This window comes from Nomascus leucogenys, chromosome 21 (assembly GCF_006542625.1).
Source record: "Nomascus leucogenys isolate Asia chromosome 21, Asia_NLE_v1, whole genome shotgun sequence".
In the NCBI taxonomy this organism is placed as follows: domain Eukaryota; kingdom Metazoa; phylum Chordata; class Mammalia; order Primates; family Hylobatidae; genus Nomascus; species Nomascus leucogenys.
This window is the reverse complement of record NC_044401.1, coordinates 12438462-12462448: the sequence shown is the minus strand read 5'-3', so window position 1 is coordinate 12462448 and position 23987 is coordinate 12438462. Positions and strand designations below refer to the sequence as shown.

General features: G+C 36.7%; 1 protein-coding gene across 2 annotated transcripts in view; it reads left to right on the top strand.

Moving 5' to 3' along the window:
- The window catches only part of LOC100604079 (T-cell receptor-associated transmembrane adapter 1), a 32218-nt gene extending 10878 nt beyond the window's left edge, over positions 1–21340 (top strand). Inside the window, exons 2-5 of one of the 2 annotated variants that reach the window (XM_003261780.3) lie at positions 5293–5329; positions 13411–13472; positions 15513–15601; positions 19960–21340. In XM_003261780.3, the coding sequence (XP_003261828.1) occupies positions 5293–5329; positions 13411–13472; positions 15513–15601; positions 19960–20214 (443 nt within the window). In that variant the 3' untranslated portion in view covers positions 20215–21340. The remainder of the gene's footprint in view (positions 1–5292; positions 5330–13410; positions 13473–15512; positions 15602–19959) is intronic. The other variant, XM_003261779.2, reaches the window with a different exon arrangement.
- Positions 21341–23987: the final 2647 nt, after the last annotated feature.

Genomic DNA, 23987 nt, shown 5'->3' with positions numbered 1-23987 from the left:
TGTATTTTTTAAATAAATTTTTCTTCTCTCAGTTGTTTTTAACAGTATACCTTTGAAGTAGACCTGATGTAAATTAGAACTCTGCCTTCAATATTTAGCTGGAAGATCTTGTACAAGTAACATAATCTCTCTGAGTTTCAGTTTCCTTATCTACAAGATGTGGAAAATACCATCTAGACCCTAGGGTTCTTGGAAGAATTACACACACACACACACACACACACACACACACACACACACACACCTTTGCATAGTGCTGGGGACTTAGTAGGTCAGTCCTAGATCTGGTACAGCCCATCACCATACCTAGTGGCCCTGTTGCTTCCTTCCTTCTTTCCACAAATAATTATTAAGGATCTACTATGGCTATATGTCATCCCATTTAATTTTCACATCTGCTATTTTGGTGAACATTGGTTTCTCTGACTACTTTGCTGCTCCCACCATACCTAGGCCCCTCTAAGTCCTCTCCAGCTCCAACTTCACTTTCCTCATCTCTGTATTATTTAACACATCTGTACAATACCCTGAGCTTTAGCACTAACTGTTTTGGTCATGTAAGTCACATTCAGGTCCATTTCAGAGAGTTTTCTGTAGAGATTTATGGAATTGGTTCTAAACATTAGCTTATCATAAAACTTTTTATTTGAGCAGTAATGTACCCACCTTAGGTGGAGCATACACTGGAACTTGCATTTTATTGGTGTGCAATTGATGTATTCATCAACACTAAGAATGTCCTTTGTTCTTATCCCACCTCCACCCTTTCTCTCTGCCCCAACTTCTCCTAACATCTTTTCCCAAGTATTAGTAATAGCTCTGCCATTCTTTCCATCCCATATGAACAAATAGAACTATCTTTGTTTCTAACCTAGAGATTTCAAATATATTTCAGAACTGCTCTGCAAACAGTTCAGTTCCTTCCCTGTCTTCCTGAAGAAGCCTTCCTGCCTTATTTCTCTTGGGCAAACAAACTATAATAAAAGAGATTCTATTGTATCAACCAGCTTTTCTGCCACTTGGGCTGTGAATGAAATGCCCCTGTATCTGGCCTCATGTAACTTTTTATGTTTGCATCTTTGTGTTACTCTTTGTGGCTAAGAAACTTGCAAGATCTGACTCCACCTTGGTTAGTCAGTGAATAAGTTTTGCTGGTGTAATAAATAGCGTTCAAAAGAAAATCTCCATTTCAGCAACAATACAATATCTGCACATTCAATCAGATAGACCAGATAAGCCTCCCCTTGATGTTTTCTGCAGCAGCTAGGTAGAAGCTTTGAAATGGAGTTCTCTCATTCTCCCTGAAATAAATCCTTCATTTTTATGTGATTCTTTGTTCAAATCTGTTCTTTAGGAGGATTATATTTATTTCTTTTTCTGATAGGAGTGCATTAACTTTTTCCTTCTTTAAATCCAAAAACTATTCTTTGTTTAACTCTTCCTCTCTGGTTTGGAAAGAAGGATAAAGAAGGATAAACAAGTGTAGCGTATGGTTTGGTCATACCTCGAAGTCCTATCAGTAGGAAATTATGGCATCTTCACATTTAACATGTATCAGACAAATTTCATTATGGAGTTTAAACTATGTGCTGTTGTCTATTCTTGTACATAGGAGGGTTAACACTCTAAGAGGAAAAACATAAAAGCAAATATATTTGCATCACACCCTCTCAACTACAAACCTGACCACAAGTGTTTGCATCTGAATCACAGGAGGGGATTATAAGAGCTCACCTAGTTCTTCCCACGCACAGTCTTGCATATTTCATTGCTTTATAGCAAAGCACACACTTTTTTTATTTTGCTAAATGTCATTGAAATCACCAGGCAGCTTTTAAATTAAGTCATGCCACTTATTTTTAAATAAACTTTTGAGCCTTCATGAGAGAGCAAACTTTTCAGAAGCCTGAGCTTGCTGGCTTTTATTCTTAGCTGTAACCTCTGAACTTTTTACTACTGCTCGTTTAAAGAGATTATAACCTTCTTCTAGGAAGGACTGCAAAACAAAATTACCCAAGTACTGATGGCTCAGCTGCAGATTATACATTTACATCCTAAAAGTAGCATGGAATGGGGTGCCCTTGAACTTCTTACATCCCATTTCAGGTGCTCCCTTCATCCATTACTTGTTTTATTTCCCCCCCAAATTGGTTTAGTCCCTTTCCTTCCATCTAAACATCACATTATTATATTGTATCCTTTATATAGTTGCTTCTATTTCCTTTTTCTCACACAGTTTTTGTCTTTTTTTTCTTTTTTTCCCCTATTGATAATACATTCAGCACATTCCCATTCTATAGAATTAGTTGTTTGTTTGTATTTATTTATTTATTTATTGAGAGAGTCTTGCTCTGTCGCCCAGGCTGGAGTGCAGTGGCACGATCTCAGCTCACTACAACCTCCGCCTCCTGGATTCAAGCGATTCCCCTGCCTCAGCCTCCTGAGTAGCTGGGACTACAGGCGCATGCCACCATGCCCAGCTAATTTTTTGTATTTTTGTTTCACCATTTTGGCCAGGATAGTCCCGATCTCCTGACCTCGTGATCTGCCCGCCTTGGCCTCCCAAAGTGCTGGGATTACAGGCATGAGCCACCACGCACGGCCAGAGTTAGTTTTTATGTTACACTAGTATTCTTTCTAGGCACCAGCGTTCATACTTCAAGTACCTCCACCTGAAAAATCCATATTATCTTTTAAAAATATTAGCCTGTTTGGGGAATTATTTTTACTCCATATCTACTTTTTCTTATTCTTATTAAGCAACGACACTCTTCACTTTTGTTTTCAATTTTTTTGCTGATTTTTTTCCTTTTCTTTCAAATTAATGCTCAGCTCCTTTTCTTTCAAATTAATGCTCACCTTTTGTCAAAGGTGAGATTTTAGTAATTTCATTTCAAATCAAGCATTACTTATAAATCTTTTAACTTTAAAATATCATACCATCTTAATAATACCAGCCTGTTTTCAACTAACTCATTTAATGAAACTTCCTGACTCAAATGAGTGCAATTAAATTCTGGCTTGTTATATAATATGTATTTAGAATGTGTGTATAATATTAATAACAAACTTTGTCATTAAAAAATGTTTTTACAGAAAATATTTCATTTACCTCTGACATGTACTGTGTGATATAGGCATTATTGTCCCTAGTTCATGGATAAATTGAGAACCAGACTTTTAAAGTAATTTGCATGATGTCACAGGGCAAATGCATTGCAAAACTGGTACCAAATCCATATCTTCTGATTCTTAACCCTGGATTTGTTCCATTATACATCAGGCTACCATTTGACCAAATTCTTATGCATCTACTTTAATTCCAGGCAAATCTGGAAAATAATTAGTGGCCTGAGTGTAAACATTTTCTTCACATAGAAGGAATTCAGCATATACTTTCTGTCATGTCTTATTTATCAGTGTACAATTTCCTGGTCTATATTAACTAATTTTTCTTTATATGCTTATTGATATTATTTACATTTCTCAGGTTTTTTGATTTTGCTGAACTTTTGGATACTGTGCAATATGTTTTAGGCCTCTCTAGGCTTCTCCCAACATTTGTGTGCACTTGTATTCACAAGACTAATATGAAAGTAGTTGAAAATAACTGCATCTTTTACATGCAGTTCATGGTAAAACATTTCCTCTGGGCTAGAAGTATGTTTCTGACATATTCCAAATGGAATACATTCATCACTTTTGGTCCCATAGCAGCTTAGTGTATATGCTCTGCAAAATCTTCCCTCATTTAGTCCTTCACAGAATTCTTCCAAACACATTGACCTGTGACATGTCCATTTCATCCTCCAGTACGATTACTTTCATAAATTGTTCCACTAATGTTTATTTAACAGTTAATAACCTTTGTGGAGAATAACTCAACTTTGTTACACATAAATTTAACTTAAATAAGTTTTGTAGTTGTTTGGTGACTTACTGAATTATTTGAAAATGTTATTGCTAGTTCCTTACTAATATAGAGTGTTTTCACATGTTTGAGTTGAAAGATAATCATTTGGTCACTATTTTCTCGTGATTATTGTTAGAGAGTTAGATAATAGTGGTCTTTATTTTTACGTTAATAACTTTTTTGCAAGGGTTTGGTTTTTATTTAATGCCAGGTTGAAAAGTAAGCCATTCAAATATAATAAACATTGTACTGTGTATGTGCATCTAGTTCAACAGCAAAGAAAATTTACTGATGAATGGATAATACAGAATTTTCTATAATATTGATGTTAAGACTGTACCCTGATCATCCCTTACTTTTTCTCAATAATTCATTATGAATCTATTGCCTTCAATTAAAAAAAATTCTAAAACTACATTTGTTAAATAGCTTTTGAATTCTTATATTTAACCTAGAAGTAAAAATACTTTTATTTGGCTTTGAACTGCCTCATTCAAGGTTTAACAGTGAGTTGCCTACTGAGATTCATCGCATAGTTTTTTTCTGTGGTTTTGTTGTCCTACGACACATCTCTGGTAAGGCTTGCCCTGGCAGACCAAAAATAACTTTTTTTTTTCTTAGAAGCTGTTCTACTGTTTTGGTTAATTTTAGAGCCTGTGTTCCAACTTTTTCCAGGTCTCTTCTTCCTAGGACACTCATTTCTCCTTCCCACTCCTTTGTACCATGTGGATGAAATGAAGTCATGATCAGAGCAACTTCCCTAATATCGTTTTTATGTTGTTACTCATGCCAAGAAATGTTAAAAGTAGATAGATAGATGGATGATAGATAGATGGATGGATAGATAGATAGATAGATAAAAGAAAAGTCTCCTATTGATTTTTTTCATTTTTGGTAATGAAGAAAAGCCTATTCAAACCACATGGGCAAAGATAAAAACTTATAAGAATGCAGAGGTCTTTCATGGAACCCAAAGGCAGAAAGTACAGCCATGCCCTGCAGTGGACTGGAGCCACAAGGGAGGCAGGAAGGAAGGTTCCAGCTCTCTCTGTTTAGTGTGTTCTGTGCATAAAACCGCCATGCATCCAGGCTGTACATCGTCTCCAAGCTGCACTGTTTCCATCCCAAATTACCAAGAAAGTTGCTCTGGTTTCTCTTCAAATCATATAAATCTTTCTTTCTCGGTAATTTGGTAAAAGGCAAATCTGATTTGCCCAAGAGGAGACCTTTAACCCTACTTCAATCAGAGGTGCCCTGAGAGCCTTAGTCAAATATATTAACTGACATTGAGGCTAAACTCCCCTCGGAACACACTTTAGAATATTTAACAAAGGTATGTCAACATTTCTTTTAACTTGGCTGTTTTGAATATCTTTCAGATAAAATGTACAGCTACTCCAGCGACCACATTCCCAGGTATGTTGTGATTCAGTCATATATCATGATTCCCAACTAATAAGCAGAAGTAACAATGCTATATTGTTTAAAGCTTTGGCTCATGGATATTGTACTTAGGTTAAAAAAAAAATGAAAAGTGAGTTTTAATTACCTTTACTCTCATCTAAAGATTAGAAGCTATAACATTATTATCTGTCCTAGTTATTTGCACACTGTGAGTCAACAAGAAAGCTGGTTGAAGGATAAAATGAGATTCTAACCTGATAACTATAGAACTATCATTAATTTCAGAGGCAGATATCCTAGATTATGATCCAGCTTAGATACAGAATTGTGCTACACTTCAAAATCCATAGTAGAAAACAATCTGGCAACCTAATACAGTTTAAGATATGTATACACGGGCCAGGCACGGTGGTTCATGTCTGTAATCTCAGCCCTTTGGGAAGCTGAGGTGGGCAGATCACGAGGTCAGGAGATGGAGACCATCCTGGCTAACATGGTGAAACCTTGTCTGTAGAAAAAATACAAAAAAAAAAAAAATTAGCTGGGCGTGGTCGCACATGCTTGTAGTCCCAGCTACTCAGGAGGCTGAAGCAGGAGAATCACTTGAACCTGGGAGGCGGAGGTTGCAGTGAGCCGAGATGGCACCACTGCACTCCAGCTGGATGACAGAGTGAGACACTGTCTCAAGAAAAAAAAAAAAAGATGTGTATACACATAGATATATATACAAGGATGAGTAGCGCTATGCTGTTTGTAGAGTTAATGTCAATCAATAGGGAAATGTGATGAACAGATACTCTGAAAGAATATGCTGTTACAGATATCACTTATTCTCTTTAATAGTTATTGAGGTATTTGCAAAGAAATTTGTATAGTAGTATACATTTAAAAAAATATTTATGGCATAAATCATAGTAAAGAAATTTTACTTTTTTTGGATAGAATATTCTGACCCAGATGTGTCAATGTATTGGAGATTTCTGTTTTAGGAGTAAAAAAAAAAATCTAAATAAAGAGAATTTCCTAGAAGGCCCTTCAAGACCTTTCTGAAATGGTAGACTGAAAGGTCTTTGAAAAACACAGAGCTTTCTCACTGGGTAGGATAAGGTCATAAGCCTTTTGGTCTCTTAAAGGTCTTTTTTTTAAAAAAATTATTTTTCCATGTGAAAATTAATTGATCAAGCATAAGATCTGGGCTACAGGCATACCCCCTCATACATAAAATCTGTTTTTATGACTACTCTTAACATTGAATTATTTAACATTAGATACTTTTCAAGTCATTAGTTTGTATCAAGAACGATTTGCTTATTGCTCTTTTGGTTTCTTTTTACAACACATAATGATGAAAATCCTATATAACCACACAGTAAGAGCTAATCTCTTTGATGATCTATTTAATACTTGTAATTTGAAGGGTAATTAAGATGCAATGTGATAGAAAGTCTTGTGATTTGACTATTTAGCTAAATTAGGTTGATGGTTTAGGGATTAGGATGGGAGCAATGAGAGGGAAAATTGGTAAAATACCTGCCTCAAAGCAATCTGGCTCTTAGCTGTAGGGCAAATGTAAAAAAGAAGCTTCTATAACATTTATTCATTCAATAAATATTCACTCAACAAATAGGCACTGTGCTAGACAATTGCAAAATAAATTTGCTGATTACCAATCCCAAGGGAGGATGTAGGATAGCAAAGATCATTACTATGCCAACCACCAGGAGTAGGAGTCTGAGAGCTTCAGCCCACTGTGTCTTGGGATGCACATTTACTACTTGCCTGAGTCTGGTGAGACAAAACCCACAAACAATGAGTTACACAAAGTGAGCTTATTACTTACAGATACTCAGCAAAGGACAACCAAAGTCTAAGATTCATTAGGAGCTAGTTCCCCAAGGCTCAGAAAAGCTGTCCAAGGTGGATGGAAACTCATCTTCCTGTTCCCCACCTGCACTGCAGCTGAAGGACCCCAGAAAGCAGCCTACCTTTGGGTTTACCCCTAAGGGGCAACATGATATGCTGGGCTAAAGCACTGAAGGATATCGTGTTTCTATGAGAGACTAGAATAAAACCTAGGCTGTTCCAGCTGATTCTGCTTTATCCCTGAAGGTTGCATTTCCAGCACATTCTACAGTTATTCTTAAAAATTAGAAGTGAGAAAAGAAGGACCGGTTTGGTGCAAAGTCACCCAGAGAACTGTCCTGCAACAACAAAGATACAAAAATGGAAAGGCATGAATCTTTCCCTTAAGGATTTATAAAATCTATTGCCTATTGTAATAACTCTCCAGTTAGGCAAAATTTGAATATACAATGCAGATTTTTTTCTATAAAAAAGCGTTGATATTTTAATTCACAAGTTTATGTATATACCTTACATTTTGTCTGTTTCTCTTGCTTATGTGGTTTGGGAACAAAAATCTCTTTTGTAAAGGGGCATGGAAGCTCCACAAACAAACCAATAAGCAAACTAAAAACTATCTCAATCCATTAAACATTAAAACGGCAAGTGAAAATAAGGTCTATGTTTCTTGGGTGGCGCTTGCATTACTGATGCCTCTTCAGTTCCAACATGGTTTGTGGCCATACAGAAAGGAAATAAACTTCTATCGCACTGGGTTCTCTGTTGCACTCTCTCCCCACTCCCATTCAATACTGGCTTATGCTGGAAGGGAAAGGAATTGCTTCTCTCATCTTATTTCTGTTTCCCCATTCCCTGCCCTTCCTGCAACAGTACGTCAGAAACATGATCACTTTAAGGAAACCATAGCATCTAAATCAAGCAGAAAATCAAACACACACTTTCCGCTATTTATTCTTGGGTCACTTCATTTCTCATTTAAAACATAATTCTTGTCCTTTGGTTTGTGTTAGGAGGATAATACTGTGAGACCGTCATGGATTTGAGATCCAGGCAATTCTGGATTTTAAACAGACTTGCAATTAGTGGATTCGTAGTCTTGGGGAAATGAACATTGGTGAAATTTGGTTTTATCATTTGAAGAAGAAGGTTTATAATATAATACTTTATTTACAGAGGGTAGTTGACTAAAAAGCTGCTGCTTTATTGAATAAAAATTAATGTCTCTGAAAATTCCTGCCCACTTGCAGTATGTTCACACCCTAATTCAAGAAAGCAGTTCAGGTTTACAATTACATTAAGCTTATCACGACTCCTCAGTTTTCAGAGTCTCTCTCAAAAAGCTTAGGACGCATTTCCAGCAGCTTTTCATGAACTGCTTCTGGGGGACACTGGAGGCGCCTTTATCATAAAACATTAATTCAGCTCAGCTACTCTTCTACTTTCAGGTGATTTCTTGAATTTCTGGAGCTCTGCAGGGTGGGGATCTTCTGTATTTCCTTTCTTTGCTAGCTATGCTACCTAAATATAACTAGTCTCATCTGTCCTCTTGACCTGTTCTCAAGGTTGAGAATCCTTATGACAACAGAACTCTTGGGTCCCCTTCCCTGATATCTCAGACCTCCAAGTGGCTATGCAGGTGGGGCCTTCACCAGACCCAGTACCACATGTGTAACCAAAGTGTCTCTACGTTTTCCAGCCTCCTGTTTGTTTCAATGTACAAATAATCATAATCCAAGCCCCAACCCTGTATAACTGCAAAAAGTCTGCTCCCTTTCCTAAGTAATTCTGAGAATCTCGGGGTTCCCCAGACCTTATTCTTGGCTGCCCCCTTGTCACCTCTAGCTCCGTCACTGCTCTTGGATTCTCTGTCATTTTAGAAATCGTCATGCTGGTAGTTCTTTCCAGTATCCTTTCCGCCAAACTTTGGTGAAAGACCCTTCTTTTCAAGTGCTCTAAAGCACTGGCAATGTAAGCTCATTGTGCTTAACAGACTTTACAAAGAAATGAGCATATTAGAGAGGCACTTGAACACTAATCAACAGAATGAGAATTTAGCGTTAGATATCATGACTATGAGCATCCATTAACCATCACTTCAGAGACAACACTGCTGGATTCACTTCTCAGCCTCAGTCACACGAAATAGTGCTAGGGTTATAGTCTCCCTCTGCATCAGGGTTCTCTATTTGGTGCCCTCCTACGCCAAGTTCAAGACATCTACACTCATATCACAGCCCATGCCAGAGAAAGCGAAAATGTAATAAGCATATATGCATCACTCTGTCAACTTTTCCTTTTTGATTCTGCATTGTTACTTTTTCTGTCATTTTTGTATAATTCCCACCAATATATAAACAGACGGTATTGTTTATACCTTTAAAAAACCAACCATCTCCTTGAAACTAGATTGCCAGCCGGGCGCAGTGGCTCATGCCTGTAATCTCAGCACTTTGGGAGGCCGAGGCAGGCAGATCACCAGGTCAAGAGATTGAGACCATCCTGGCCAACATAGTAAAACTCTGTCTCTACTAAAAATACAAAAATTTGCTGGGCATGGCATCGTGCACCTGTAGCCCCAGCTACTCGGGAGGCTGAGGCAGAAGAATCACTTGAACCCGGGAGGTGGAGGTTGCAGTGAGCCGAGATCACACCACTGCACTCCAACATGGTGACAGAGCAAGACTCCATCTCAACAAAACAAAAACAAAAATAAACAAAACAACAACAACAACAAAAAACTAGATTGCCTTACAGCTACCTCTTCATTGCTCTTTTCTCTTTTACAAGAAAACTTGAAAGGTCCCTCTATATTCTGTCCATATTTGCTGGCTTTTCTTCCTCTTTTCCTCTTCTTTCTTGAACCTACTCTATTCCATATGTCCTCACTAACACACTGACTCTACTCTTGTCAAGGTTACCATGATCAAATCTCGGTTTCAGCTTGCTGAGTCCCTCTGCAGCATTTGACACCCTGACACTTTCTACTTGAAGCACTTGATTCTCTGGGCTCAGAGCCACCTCCCTCTCTGCTTTTCTTCTTCTCTTACCAGCAGCCCCTTCTCCTTTGCTGGTTTCTGAATCTTAAACATCAGAGTTCCCAGGGCCTTATTCCATAAACAATGTCATCCTCTCTCATGGCTTTAAACATTTACACTCTTACAGAGCCCAAGCTTACATCTTTGCTTATTCAGAGTAACAACTATGAAGCAAATCAGGTTAGCAATTACCAAAACCAACTTCTGATAGATCCCGAAGCTTGTCCTTTCCCATATCTGGCAACTTCTCAGGCCCTTAAAATAGATTTATTTAATTTTGTAAAAAAGTCTTTCAATTTTATTTGGATGTTGGAATCCTACATTTGTATTCTAGAACTTGGGAGCTGAAAAGAACAAAAGAAATCAACTAGTTTAATCTCATTTTTTAAGTAAGACAATCTAAACTTAGAGAATTTAAGTCCAAGGTGATCAGGTAGAAGTAGTGATTTTTTTTTTTTTTTTTTTTTTTTTTTGATACGGAGTCTCGCTCTGACTCCCAGGTTGGAGTGCAGTGGCGTAATCTTGGCTCACTGCCTTCTCTGCCTCCTGGGCTCACGCCAGATTTTTTTTTAATTTGAACTTAGTTATTTAAATGGACTTGGATCACAAACTACTTGAGGAATTTTTTAAATAAAAGACCTAATAAATAATAAATATAAATATAAATGTAAAAAATAGGAACTAGAAAAAATATAAATGTGGCCGGGCGCGGTGGCTCACACCTGTAATCCCAGCACTTTGGGAGGCCGAGGCGGGCGGATAATGAGGTCAGAAGATAGAGACCATCCTGGCCAACACCGTGAAATCCCGTCTCTACTAAAAATACAAAAAATTAGCCGGGCGTGGTGGTGGGCACCTGTAGTCCCAGCTACTCGGGCGGCTGAGGCAGGAGAATGACGTGAACCCGGGAGGTGGAGCTTGCAGTGAGCTGAGATTGCACCACTGCACTCCCGCCTGGGTGACAAAGGAGACTCTGTCTCAAAAAAAAAAATAAATATATATATATATATATATGTATAAATGAAAGCACAAAGTCTAGACCATAGTGATAGATACAATTAATATATTTTTCCTAATTTTGGAGTGTCAGTAAATGTACTTACTGGTTAGAGAATTATTTCAGGCATGTTCAGAACAATGGAGAGTCTGATCTGGCTGAAAACTCAGAGGTACACTGGCCTCTCAGATATGAGTTCAATTATTAATTTATTTTTAAAAGTAATTAATCATCCACATAAAACACTGCCAAACATTTGCTCCTGAGGTTTATTACACATTTACAACAGGCTGGAGCTATTTGGCATTGCCAAGAATATATTTTTAAATTTGTTTGTTAGGCGATTGCTCCTGAATAATAGTTTACTTGAGATGATTAATCATTTGAGATGGGCCTGTAGACACAGGACACTGCATGATAAATCATATCTTATTTTTGTTCATAGGGAATAAAACAATATTCATTTTTTGGACATGATTTATCATTTGCAAGTTGTATCCGCCATCTATGTGGGCTAGGAAAATGGATGGATTGTCTTATTAAAAATTCTTCACCTTTTGCTATTATATTCTTGGCATGGAGAAAAATCATGAGCAGGGACTACTTGATATCCCAATATTAAGCTGTATTGAATTACCAGATGGAAAAAAGGTTACAGATGAGTTCCTTGGTTATCAGATCAGTGAAGTGTTTGCCCATATCTGGGCTTTTCAAGCCATTTCATACAGGTATCATTTGAACTGTTATTTTTTTAATACCTAAGTACTATTTACATACACTGTGTCTTTTTTCAGTAGCATGGGGAGTAATACAGGTGTTATGCCTTGAGATAAGAGTCCTTTTTTTTTTTTCTTTTGATGAAATTCCCTCCAGCTCTCAGTGACATGTAATCTCAAAGTTAAAGCAGTTGGTACTATTTTATGAAATGCCACTCTCACCACCTGGTAAGTTCCTCAGTTCCCAGACTGCCATTGTGAAATCTGGTCACTAGGGTCATCATCAATGGTAGGATGACATTGGTAGAATGATAGTCTGGTGACAATGGTAGGATGTATACTGTAATCCTAATAGCATTACTCACATGAGGCTGGAACTTTAATCAGCTAGCAAGAGCAAATAGCTGTGTATTCTTGTCAGTTCTCTTGACCTGGGGGTGGGGGAGACATAAAACTGTGGTCCCTGTATAGTCTCTAGACTGTTTCCCCACAGCCTTTGAATTGTATCACCCACTGCATAACTTCCTCACGATGCGGACTGAACATGGGGCTTTACAACTAAACTTGCTGTACAATCCTAGCACTGCCAGTTACTGACTGTGTATCTGTGGACAATGTCATTAACCTCTATGAGCTGCAAATACCTTATATGCACCATAGGGATAAAAATATGCATCTCATATGACTGTCCTGAGGGTTGAATGAGCACTCACATAGAGAAAAGGTTTCACAACTGGTAGTTATTGCTGATAGTTGAGATCAGCCTGGGGAAAATAAATTCATCTATCTGAATCTCAGGGTTCTCCTGTGTAAAGCAGGGAAGAATACTACTCTTTTGGAGAATTTTCTTTGTGAGTTTTTGATATAATGTATGTAAAACACCTAACTCAGCCTCTGGACATAATAGGTGATCAATCATTTTATTGCATCTGCTAACCTCAGTCTGTAATACTCAGAAAACATGGTTTTAAGAGACTGTTTGGACTGATATTCTGGGCGAGTAAAGAGGCAGTACATTGTACAATAAAGAGCATGGATTACCTGGGTTCTAATTTCAGCTCTGCTATGTATTAGTCTTGTAATCTTGAGCAAGTCATATAACCTCTCTGTGCCTCAGATTTCTTATCTACATAAGAAGGATGATATAGTACCTATGTTGAAATTGAGAGAATTAAATCAACAAACATATGAAATATACTCGATGTAGCACCTAATATACGGTTACTATTGAATAAGTATTTGCTATCATTATTCCCTATAAGGTCCAAAAACCAACTTTTTAAATTCACACGCAACACAGATACACATACATACATGCATGCACGCGTTCACTCACTTGCACAAGAACACACCTACCGTGGCTGGCTGGGGGTAACCAAGAATAGGCAATAGTTCACTTAATATTGAATTTAGCTGAGAAGTCAGTTATGAATTATGTGAAAAGTGGTATCTAATAAGGTAAATTATTTTTCCTTGTTATAGGGTTGATGAGTATTATATTGAAGACACACCAATTTACGGTAACTTAGATGATATGACTTCAGGTAAGTTTTCCATAAATTAAGTTTATAAATAAGTAAATCCCAGTTGGTTTCACAAAATAATTTAAGTGGCACTTTAAAAAAAATCACAATCACACTTAGCTATCCCAGTGGTAACCATCAATTCAAGAACTTTCAGTATATTAATGAGGCTACATTTCCAAAGCCGCATATTGTAAGTTGTATTACAATAGCCACTCTAAATCAACATCCTGTTTTTCTGTGTTCTCTTCATTTCACTCGAGTAGTAATGAGAATACAGGAAGACTCTATTATCATGAATTTTGACACACAGCGAATTCTATGAAATAAAGCGATTTCTAGGACAGAAAGTGGTCCGCAGAAACAGTGCTTTGTGCTCAATATACAAAAGCAAATGTATAATGAATAGCATGGAACAATGAACAGTTTCTTTGGTTTCTCATATTTTAAATAGAGAATGTAGGGCTGGATTGATGGCAGGTGGGAGAAAGAGGAACTAAGTTGTTGCTGAGTGGTTTATATATTTATTTTGTTCTTATGTAAAAAGCACTCTTCAGTTCCCAGCAACCCTTATCACTTTTATCATCCCAGACACCTAAAAATAAAACATCCCTAAATTTCTCAAAACAGATAACCTCGGTCTGATCCTAGAGTTCTGATGATAGAAGCTACCACCCTTTCCCTACAAGTACTCATTCAACACATCAGAGGAGACTTGGGGGTTAAATGCTGTTGAACTCCAAATTTTGAATACACAGACATCCAGTAATGTAGGAAATTTATCTAAAAATCTATATATTAAAACAGTATGGAATCATCTTAAAGTTAGAAATGTGGGAATTTTCTTTTGTGTGATTCAAGAATTTATTTTTATCTTTCCTTTCATTGTAGAGTGTCCTCTAGTGCTCTAAGGAATCAAAAATTATTTTTTGGAAATAAATTATTCAAAATAATTTGTCCCCATTTCACTTTGGAGAATAATGTTAGCCACCTGTAATATTCAACTACTTGAATTCTTATGTATTCTGATGGCTCCAAACCCATCATACTTGCTACTTCCATACTTAAGTGAGCCCAGGTGCTGCTTGCACACATTCTGATTTAGCAGGTCCAGGCTAAGGCTTAGAGATCTGCTACTTAACATCCCAGGTGATTCTGATGCAGATTTTCCATGGACCATGATTTGAGAAACACCACTCTACATACCCTTTCTCTGTGTTGCTTTTCAGAAAGAGCTCAATGATTATTAAGTTGCTTTTCTTATAGTAAATATATCTTTTTCTCTCTGAGGGTCAAACTGGTACAATCCACATTTCTGTCAGGTTACTGACCATCCTATGAGTCACTACTTCACTTTCTTCTTCCTTTTAAATGGATGTATCTGGGAGAAGAAAGGTATGGATGATTCAAAAGGCATGTTCCCACAGGATGAAATGAGTACAGATCTGCTGGCTGCTGGACACTGTACAAAAGCCCCAAATACTAAGGACCAGCACTGTGCAGCCCCAGACCCTTAGGCAGTCTGGCTGAGATGTCTGTCACTGACTGATGGGACAAAAGTCATAATATAAACCCTCTTTTTCAAAATTAGGATGTTGGACTTAAAATGTCCTTGAGTAAAACTCCTTACTCAAGGAACAAATTTCAAAATTGTAATCACTGATGTATATGCACTGTGCTTTGTGGCACCATGCACCATTTGCAATCTATCTTAAATAGAGAATACTGGCAATCTTTTAACTTGTGAGAGCTCTATAACATCCAAATGGTAGTTTAAGACTGTCATGTCCTGCAATGGTACAGGAAAATTCATATGATCTAGTACTTATTCCAAAGATTTATTTTTATCTTACTAACCCTTTAGCTCAAGAGACTTCACTGCCTGATCTGCAGGTAACAGTTTGGGCTTCCTTACCTCTTTCTATCTCCACCAAAAAGACTAGTTAAGTAATTCTTGGGCAGTTTATATTTACAGCCAAATGTTGTTTGGATCACGTATTTTTAATCATACTAGTATTTTTAAATTTTCTATTGTGAATCACAATCTTTTTAATTCCCAAGAACCAATGGATGAAAATTGCTATGAACAAATGAAAGCCCGACCAGAGAAATCTGTAAATAAGATGCAGGAAGCCACCCCATCTGCACAGGTAAGTTTTGTTTTCTGTTTCCATATTTGCACATTTCAAGAGCATAAGAGTAGTACATTACGATACACATCTGAAATAGCCTGTTAGAAATTTTGCAATCAATCAGGTATCAAGTTCTGGGACCTGAGCTCTAACTCAGAGTCATTTAAACAAAACTCAAACCATATTCAAAGAGTCAAAATTGTACACAGTCACAAAGGCAATAGATTTTAAGGGAATAATGGAATTATTCCTAAGTAATCTATTAAGCTTTTCCTTTCTGATTGAAAATTTTGTGTGTATCACAGAGATAATATAATATAGAAGTTGACACATGGATAATGCTCACAAGACCTAAATGTCAGGAATTCAAAATACAGAGCTGGGGTAGGGAGAGGGAGACCTTTAGTTATAAGATAAATTAGCTAGATACAAAACATCATATCCCTATTTTAAAAGGCAAATGATTTTCAATTTTAATACAAGTCCTGTGGCTGTGATCTTATGGCAAGAGATTGCAAAATATACACACAGTTTATGTGGAGGCAGGCAGGACAAAAACCTAAGGAGAAACATAAAAATACAGGAAGAAATGGATAGTTTATCTTTTTCCTACCACAATCTGTTTAACCTCTTCAGTTTTAGTTCTAACTTTATTAAAAACCATTAGAAATTTTTAGCCCACATGCTCCTGAAATGCTATACATTTCAATTAAAATAGTCTTAAGAAAGACTTCTTTCCTCTCAGATCCTATCTTGTTACTGCCTAGAAATGGTAATAGAGCCAGCATTTCCTAAGCAATTGTTATGTGTTGGTCTTCTACTATGTGCTTTATGTGCATTATCTCCTTAGATTCCTATGAGGGAGGCAGCATTATCATTCCCATTTTACAAATGCTCACAAAGGATGAAAACTTGCCCTAGAACACTTAGGTACTAAGTAAGTAGAATCCAAACTTAGTCCTATCTTATAGAACATTCTCTTCCCTAAAGTGGCTCACATCTTGAAAATTTCCCAGTGAGGTAGAATTTTATTCTTTTTCTTTAGACAAATCCCCTAAGAAATCAAATTTTTAAACTTTTTTTTTTTTTTTTGAGACAGAGTTTTGCTCTTTGTCGCCCAGGCTGGAGTGCAATGGCACAATCTCCGTTCACTGCAACCTCTGCCTCCCGGGTTCAAGCGATTCTCCTGCCTCAGCCTCCCAAGTATCTGGGATTACAGGTGCCTGCCACCATGCCCAGCTAATTTTTGTATTTTTAGTAGAGACGGGGTTTCACCATATTGGTCAGGCTGGTCTCGAACTCCTGACCGCAGTGATCCACCCGCCTCGGCCTCCCAGAGTGCTGGAATTACAGGCGTGAGCCACCGCACCCAGCTGAATATTTTTTAACTAAGAAACCAAGATGTAGTAGGGTTTGGGAAAAATATACTCACCAAATCTGTCATCTAATGTTTAGTTAATTATAAAATATATTTTAGATAAACATGGAAAACCTGCATGATATAATATGATTTGCTAAATCCATGATAATAAAAAGAAAACCTCTCAAAGAAGGTTGAAATACATTATCTGAAGTGTAGAGATTCACAGCACTTTAGTTGTAAAAGTACTGAGAATTCTGAATAGAAGTTACTATTTAATACACATGACTTGTACAGGGTAGCTTTATTTGACCTGCATCTGGCTTTCACTCAAGTGAAAATTATGCAAAGCCTTAAAATGTCTTTAAAAGTCTGCTCTTTTATAAATTACGCATTTAAAGGTACTTCTAAGAAAATTAGTCTTTTCTATTATACTATTCTCATAAATTTAGTTTCACAAATTAGAGGTAACATCTTCGTATTTGCTCAATTTCATTTCACTACAGTGATTATTATCATAAAAAAACGCTACCTAGTTTGCTACTACAATGCCTACTTTGTTACTTTGGTCAATCACAAAAGCATAAGGAACTAGGATATGATGCATAAGGCTTGATAGACAAAGTGTTTCTTTGTTGGAAAAAATGTAAATAGGCTCCTTGGCCTTTGAAAATGATGTGTACAGTTCAGAAATTGTAATTTTAGTATCTCAGTCTTCTATTAACCAGGAAGAGTTAATCAGAAAGCCTAGTAATAAAGTGAGTTCACAAGAGTTCCCAAATCCCAAAACATTTGAAAAATACAAGTGTGAGCTTGCTCCTCTTCTCTTCATATCCAAATCTCTCATCAATCTTTTCCTCCTATATCAGAAGCATCCTCTCTCCTTTCCAAAGCCAATGCTCTTATTCATGATCTTGACCCTTTCTCCTAATTATTTCAGGATCTTGTACTTTCAATTATTTAATTTTTCTCCAGTTTCCATTTTTTTAATGAATCATTACTATTTGCCTACCAATATGTGAAAATCCCTCCAATATTAAAAAAAAAAAAAACACCTTACTTGAACTGTTTTTCCTTCTAATTTCTAAACTGATTCTTAGCTTCTTCCTCTATTGTTTTGATTTCTTTCGATAGATACACATTCATTTACCCTGGCTATATGTTTTCCACCCATGCACTTAACTAACACCACAGTGTGGAAGTCTCCAGTGACTATTAAACATACAATTTGTGGTCCTTTCTTAGGACTCACATTCTTTAACTCTGCAGCACTTGATAAAGTTGACCAAGTGTTGACCACACATGCATTATTTGGAGTGCTTTCAGTTATAAATGAAGAAAACAGGTTGAGATTAAATTAGAAATAACTTAACGACAGTATACGGCAGTGGGAAGAAACTAGAGCATGGATCCAGTTAGGCAGCTATTACAATTTTTCCAGAAATGAGGATTTTAAGAATAAAAAGCTAGGCAAAACAACAACAACAACAACAAAACCACACAGCCGGGTGTGGTGGCTCACGCCTGTAATCCCAGCACTTTGGGAGGCCGAGGCGGTCGGATCACCTGAGGTTAAGTGTTCAAGACCAGCCTGGCCAACATGGCAAAACTCCATCTCTACTAAAAATACAAACATTAGCCAGGCATGGTGGTGGGCGCCTATAATCCCAGCTACCTGGGAGGCTGAGGCAGGAGAATCGCTTGAACCTGCGAGGCAGAGGTTGCAGTGAGCCGAGATCGCACCTCCGCACTCCAGCCTGGGCAACAAGAGCGAAACTCCATCTCAAAAAACACATGCACACACACACGCACACACACACAGCAGAGGGTATAAATAGAACCATCTTTTCTATCTGGCAGAGAATATAAAACGTTTCACTCTTAGCATGAAAACAAGTGCCAATGGGGAGATGCTTACTTATTATGCATTAGAAATGTTGTTAATCCAAATGTTATTTCTTCACCCTGTCCCCACAAATCAATACAATTTTGGCCTAGTCTTAAAGAATAATACTTAATACATAAATCTTTGGTTTGTTCAATGGCTGTCTTAAAGTTTTAGTCTACCACTTTTCATAATTACAATGCTACCTTACTTTTGAACAGTAGTTATAGCTTCCATATACATTATCTCTACGTACTAACCATAACAACACTATGATGATTTGCATTTTCTAGGCAAGAAAATTGAGGTTCAGATTTTTAAAAACCTGACCAAGATCCCATGATCACTGTAGGGCAGAGCTGGGATTCAGTCGTAGTCTTTCCAATGCCAAATTCAAGGTCTTGCCTTTAGCATGTTGCTTCCCCTAGATAGCCCAGTTTCCTGTCTTTCTTTAGTATTGACCCAGGTCTAGTCCGGAGAAGCCCACTGGGCCCTCTTGAATGTGAATGGGTATCTCCAAGGCCAATCCAAAATGAGCTCAAAAGGGAGCTGGGGAAGGCAGATAAGAAAATAATAGGGAAAGATAAGAAATGTAGTTACTTGCCAGATGTTTATCATGTAAGTGAATATTGTTATCTTTATGCTTCTGAATCTTAAAAATGTAGAAAAACTGGGGACTTTTGTGGTGCCATTAAATGACCAGTTGTTAGGTACATGTAAAGTAGACCCTTGTGATTTGGTAAACTCCTTCCTATCATGCTTATTCCTACTTTAATAAACTGAAGTATTGTTACTTGGTAAGAGCCAACACAGGGCCAGAACTACCTTAGGTGGAGGTAGAGGTAGAGGCAGGTAAGAATCAACCTAAAGTGTTCATCTGCTGTTAGAGTATAATAAAGAAATAAAAATCTAGGAAAAGGTTTCATCTAAGCATTTTTTCAACTCAACAATGTTGGCTGACTATAGTTTTCTGTTCTGTTTTTTGTTCGTTTTTTGTACTGACAAATTTGGCAAAACAAGGTAGGTGAGGCCTAGAAAACAAGTTACTTGGTTTTCATATGCCACAGAAATTTCCAGAAGTCAAGCTAAAGAACAGGCTAACAGTGAAAAATTAACATCCCTTTCTTTTAGGCAACCAATGAAACACAGATGTGCTATGCCTCGCTTGATCACAGCATTAAGGGGAAGCGTAGAAAGCCCAGGAAACAGAATACTCATCTCTCAGACAAGGATGGAGATGAACTACATGCAATAGATGCCAGCGTTTCTAAGACCACCTTAGTAGACAGTTTCTCCTCAGAAAGCCAGGCAGTAGAGGAAAACATTCATGATGATCCCATCAGACTGTTTGGATTGATCCGTGCTAAGAGAGAACCTATAAACTAGCTGGACCATGATCTAGTCAGATTTGGCTCTTGTTGAAGATGGTTTCTAAGAAAACAAGATTTGCAGAGGACACAGAAGGACTTGGCAGCAGGGTGATGACCTGATCATTTGTTGATGGGATGGTGGCTTACCTCTTATTCAGAGCTTACACTTATGCATGCCAAATGTAATGCCATGAAAATCAGTATTTCAAATAACTTAAAAAATGCTTTACTACCAAAATGTAAAAAATTAATGTGCTCACCTCGGCAGCACATATACTAAAAATTAATAAAATCTAGCTTGAAAATTGAGCCTGATAACAAAATTACAAATTCACAATACCTAATACTTAGGGAAATAAAAAATTTAAACATGAATGTATTCTGGAACATGTTAGAAGAAAAATAAAAGCCAATGAGTTTTTTTTTAATTCTCCTTTCTCACCAATGGGCAATAGCCCATAATTGAAATAAATTTCTGATTGAAATGTATAGGAAACATTAAAATGCATTACTAAGAGAAGTAATATAATTTTCTTACAAAGTATTTTTCCCAAAGATAGCTTTACTATTTCAAAAATTGTCAAATTAAGGCATGCTCCTTACAACAACAAACAAATATCAAAAAGAGTTTAGGAATTCTACTAGCCAGAGATAATCACTTGGAGAAACTTTCTATATATCCTTCTAAATATTTTTCTGGGCATGCTTATGTATGTACATCAGTTGTTTCTTTTTATTTTTAACCAAAAATGTGGTTTCTTTTGTACACATTACTTAAACTTTCTTTTCACTCAACAATATATTGTGGATTTATTTTCACTGTTATATTTAACTATATATAAATACACATATATTGTAATTTAATGTCTGCTTAGCACCCCACTGATAACCAAATCAGTTTATTTAAATAATTTTAATGACTTTTTAAAAACAATTTATTGATACAAAAAGCAAGGTTGAGATGACAATGTTTCTTTCAGTAATTAAAAAATACTGCTTCACTGTCTTCTGTCTTTGTTTCATCAGAAACACCTACTACAATACTTGTCTCTGTCCTTAAGTGTGATATACGTTATTTTTCTGATCGTTAAGATTTTCCTTCTTACTGGTTCTAATTTGATTATAATATGCCAAGGTATGGTTATTTTTCAAGTGTCTTGTGTTTGGAATTTGTGGAGCTTCTTAGATCTATGTATTTACATTTTCATCAAATTTGGGTGGGGGGAAATGACCAATATTTTTTTTCTGTGACCCTCCGCATTTTCAAGTTTTTCAATTACTTGCAAATGGTCCCACATTTTACTTATCTGTTTATTTTATTTCATTCTTTTTTGTATTTCATTTTGGATAGTTTTTCTTGCTACATCTTCAAGTTCATGAATCTTTTTTTCTAAATAATCTAATCTGCCATAATCCTAGACAGGACTTTTTAATCTCAGATAACTTAGTTTTTATTTCTATAAATTTAGTTTGGGTCTTTTGTCCCCCATCTTTCATGTCTCTAACATACTTAATCTCTCATCTAACATCTTCAACCCATGGATACAGTTGTAACAACTGTTTTAATGCTTTTTAAAATCTACTAATTCTATTATCTGTCATTCTGAGTTTCAAGTGATTTATTTTTCTCATTGTGGGTTATATTTTTCTGCCTCTTTAAATGCCTGATGATTTTTAATTGGGCAGAAAATACTGTACACTTTCCTTTGTTTGGCGATGCATATTTTTGCATTCTTATAAATGTTTTTGAGCTATGTAGCTGAAAACTAACTTGATAGTTTTCAGTTAGCTACGTAACTGAAAACAAACTATCAAGTTACTAGAACACAATTTGATCATTTAGAATCTTGCTTTTAAATTTTGTTAGATTAAGCCAAAGCAGCTTTTAGACTAAGTTAAATTTAGTTTATTACTGAGGAAAGATCCTCGTTAGTACTTAGTACCACTGTTCATGAATTATGAGGTTTTCCACTTTGGCTGTTGATAATCGACACTATTCCCAGCCGTGTGTGAGTCATGGGCACTGTTTTCTTTATTCTTTTCAGGTAGGTTTTTCCCCAAGTTCGGGTAGTTTTGTCACTTGTGTGCACTGACCAGTATTTAACTGAATACTTGAAGGCGACTCTTCACATATCTCCAGAGTTTTCTCTCCATGCAGCTCTCTTCTCTCCAGTACTCTGCCTTTTTGACTTCTCATGTCCTGGAGCTCCATCTCCTCAATTCAAGAGATCAATGGACTTTCACCTAGGTTTCCTCTACTTGCTCCAAGGCCTGAAACTTTTCTCCAGGCAATAAGATAGGGTGATAGGAAGGTTTACCTCATTTGTTTCCCATCTTTCAGGGACCGACCGTTGTCCTTCATTGCTTGAAACAGTGTATCAAGTAACAGTGTTTCATCTACTTTGTCTGGAGTTTAGTTGTTTCAGCTGGCAGAGTATGTTCAGGTAGTAGGGTAAATCTAGGATGTTATTCTATCTTTGTCAGAAGCAGAAATCCAAGGCATTCTTACCACTTTACTGTAATTCTATAGTATATTTTTAGTGTAATTTAATATAATTCGATAAGCTAAGCAGGACTATTTGAAATGTGAGTAAGCTATGAATTACTGATCATCATGTAATTATTAGGGACTATATATACACCACCTTTGGCAGTTTTCAGGGCTTATGCTCCAGAAGGAATACAGTATGAATATCCTGTATTTGGAACCAGAAGTGTTTCTGATTTTTAGATTTTGGAATATTTATTCATATGTAGTGAAGTATCTTAGGGATGGGACTTAAGCCTAGACAGAAAATTCATTTACATTTATATACACATAGCTTGAGGGCCATTTATGTAAGATTTGTAAATAATTTTGTGCATTCATCACATAATGTCAGGTGTAGAATTTTCCACTTGTGGAGTCATAGCACTCAAAAAGTTTTCCATTTTGGAACATTTTGGATTTTGGATTTTCAGATTATGGATCCTCAGCCTGTAACATTATAAGCCTTAACATTTCAACTGGAAAAAAAAATATGTACGGAGGAAAAGAAAAAGAAAAATCATGACTAGAAAACAGATGAATTCCAAGTCTTGAGATTTTCACTGACAATGTTTTAAAGGTCCAATAAGTTGAACTCAAATCTCAAAAATAGGAGGGATAACTCATTTCCTTTTGGTATTAAATGGCTTATTTCTAGCAGAGTAAAAGGAGGGTGATTAGTTTAGACATATGCTTTAAATCTTTCTCTGAGGTTTTGTCCTTTGATTAACAGAACAGACAATTTATACTAACACAGAAAAACAGAGCATTGACAGAAAGGAACAAGACAGAATATAAATTCAACAGAGGTACACTTCTAAATGCTGTTTGCCATTCTTTAACCTCTTCTGAAGGGCTCTTCTGCACCCACTCACAGCTTCTACTACCTAGGAAGTCACAGCTGACTGCATCAAGGGTGGGTACCTGAATCAAGACAGTGGATTCTCCTTTTTTTGAGTTTCAATAAAACTTTTTTTTTTTTTACAAAATCAAGCAGGCCAGATGTAGCCTAGAGGCCACAGCTGGCTGACGCCTGGCAAGATCATTTGTTTCATTAGGAGCTTGTAAAATGATATGCTAGTCCTGTTATTCCTTCCTCATGTATTAGTTGGAATACATTATAGGAAGAAGACAGTAGATTCATCTTTGAACCAACCTAGATGCAAGAGACTGGATAGTGATCAGAACAACAACAACAAAACCATAGATAGAATTGGGGCTTTGAAAAGCAGGGTACAATTACCAGGGGAAGAAACTAAGAG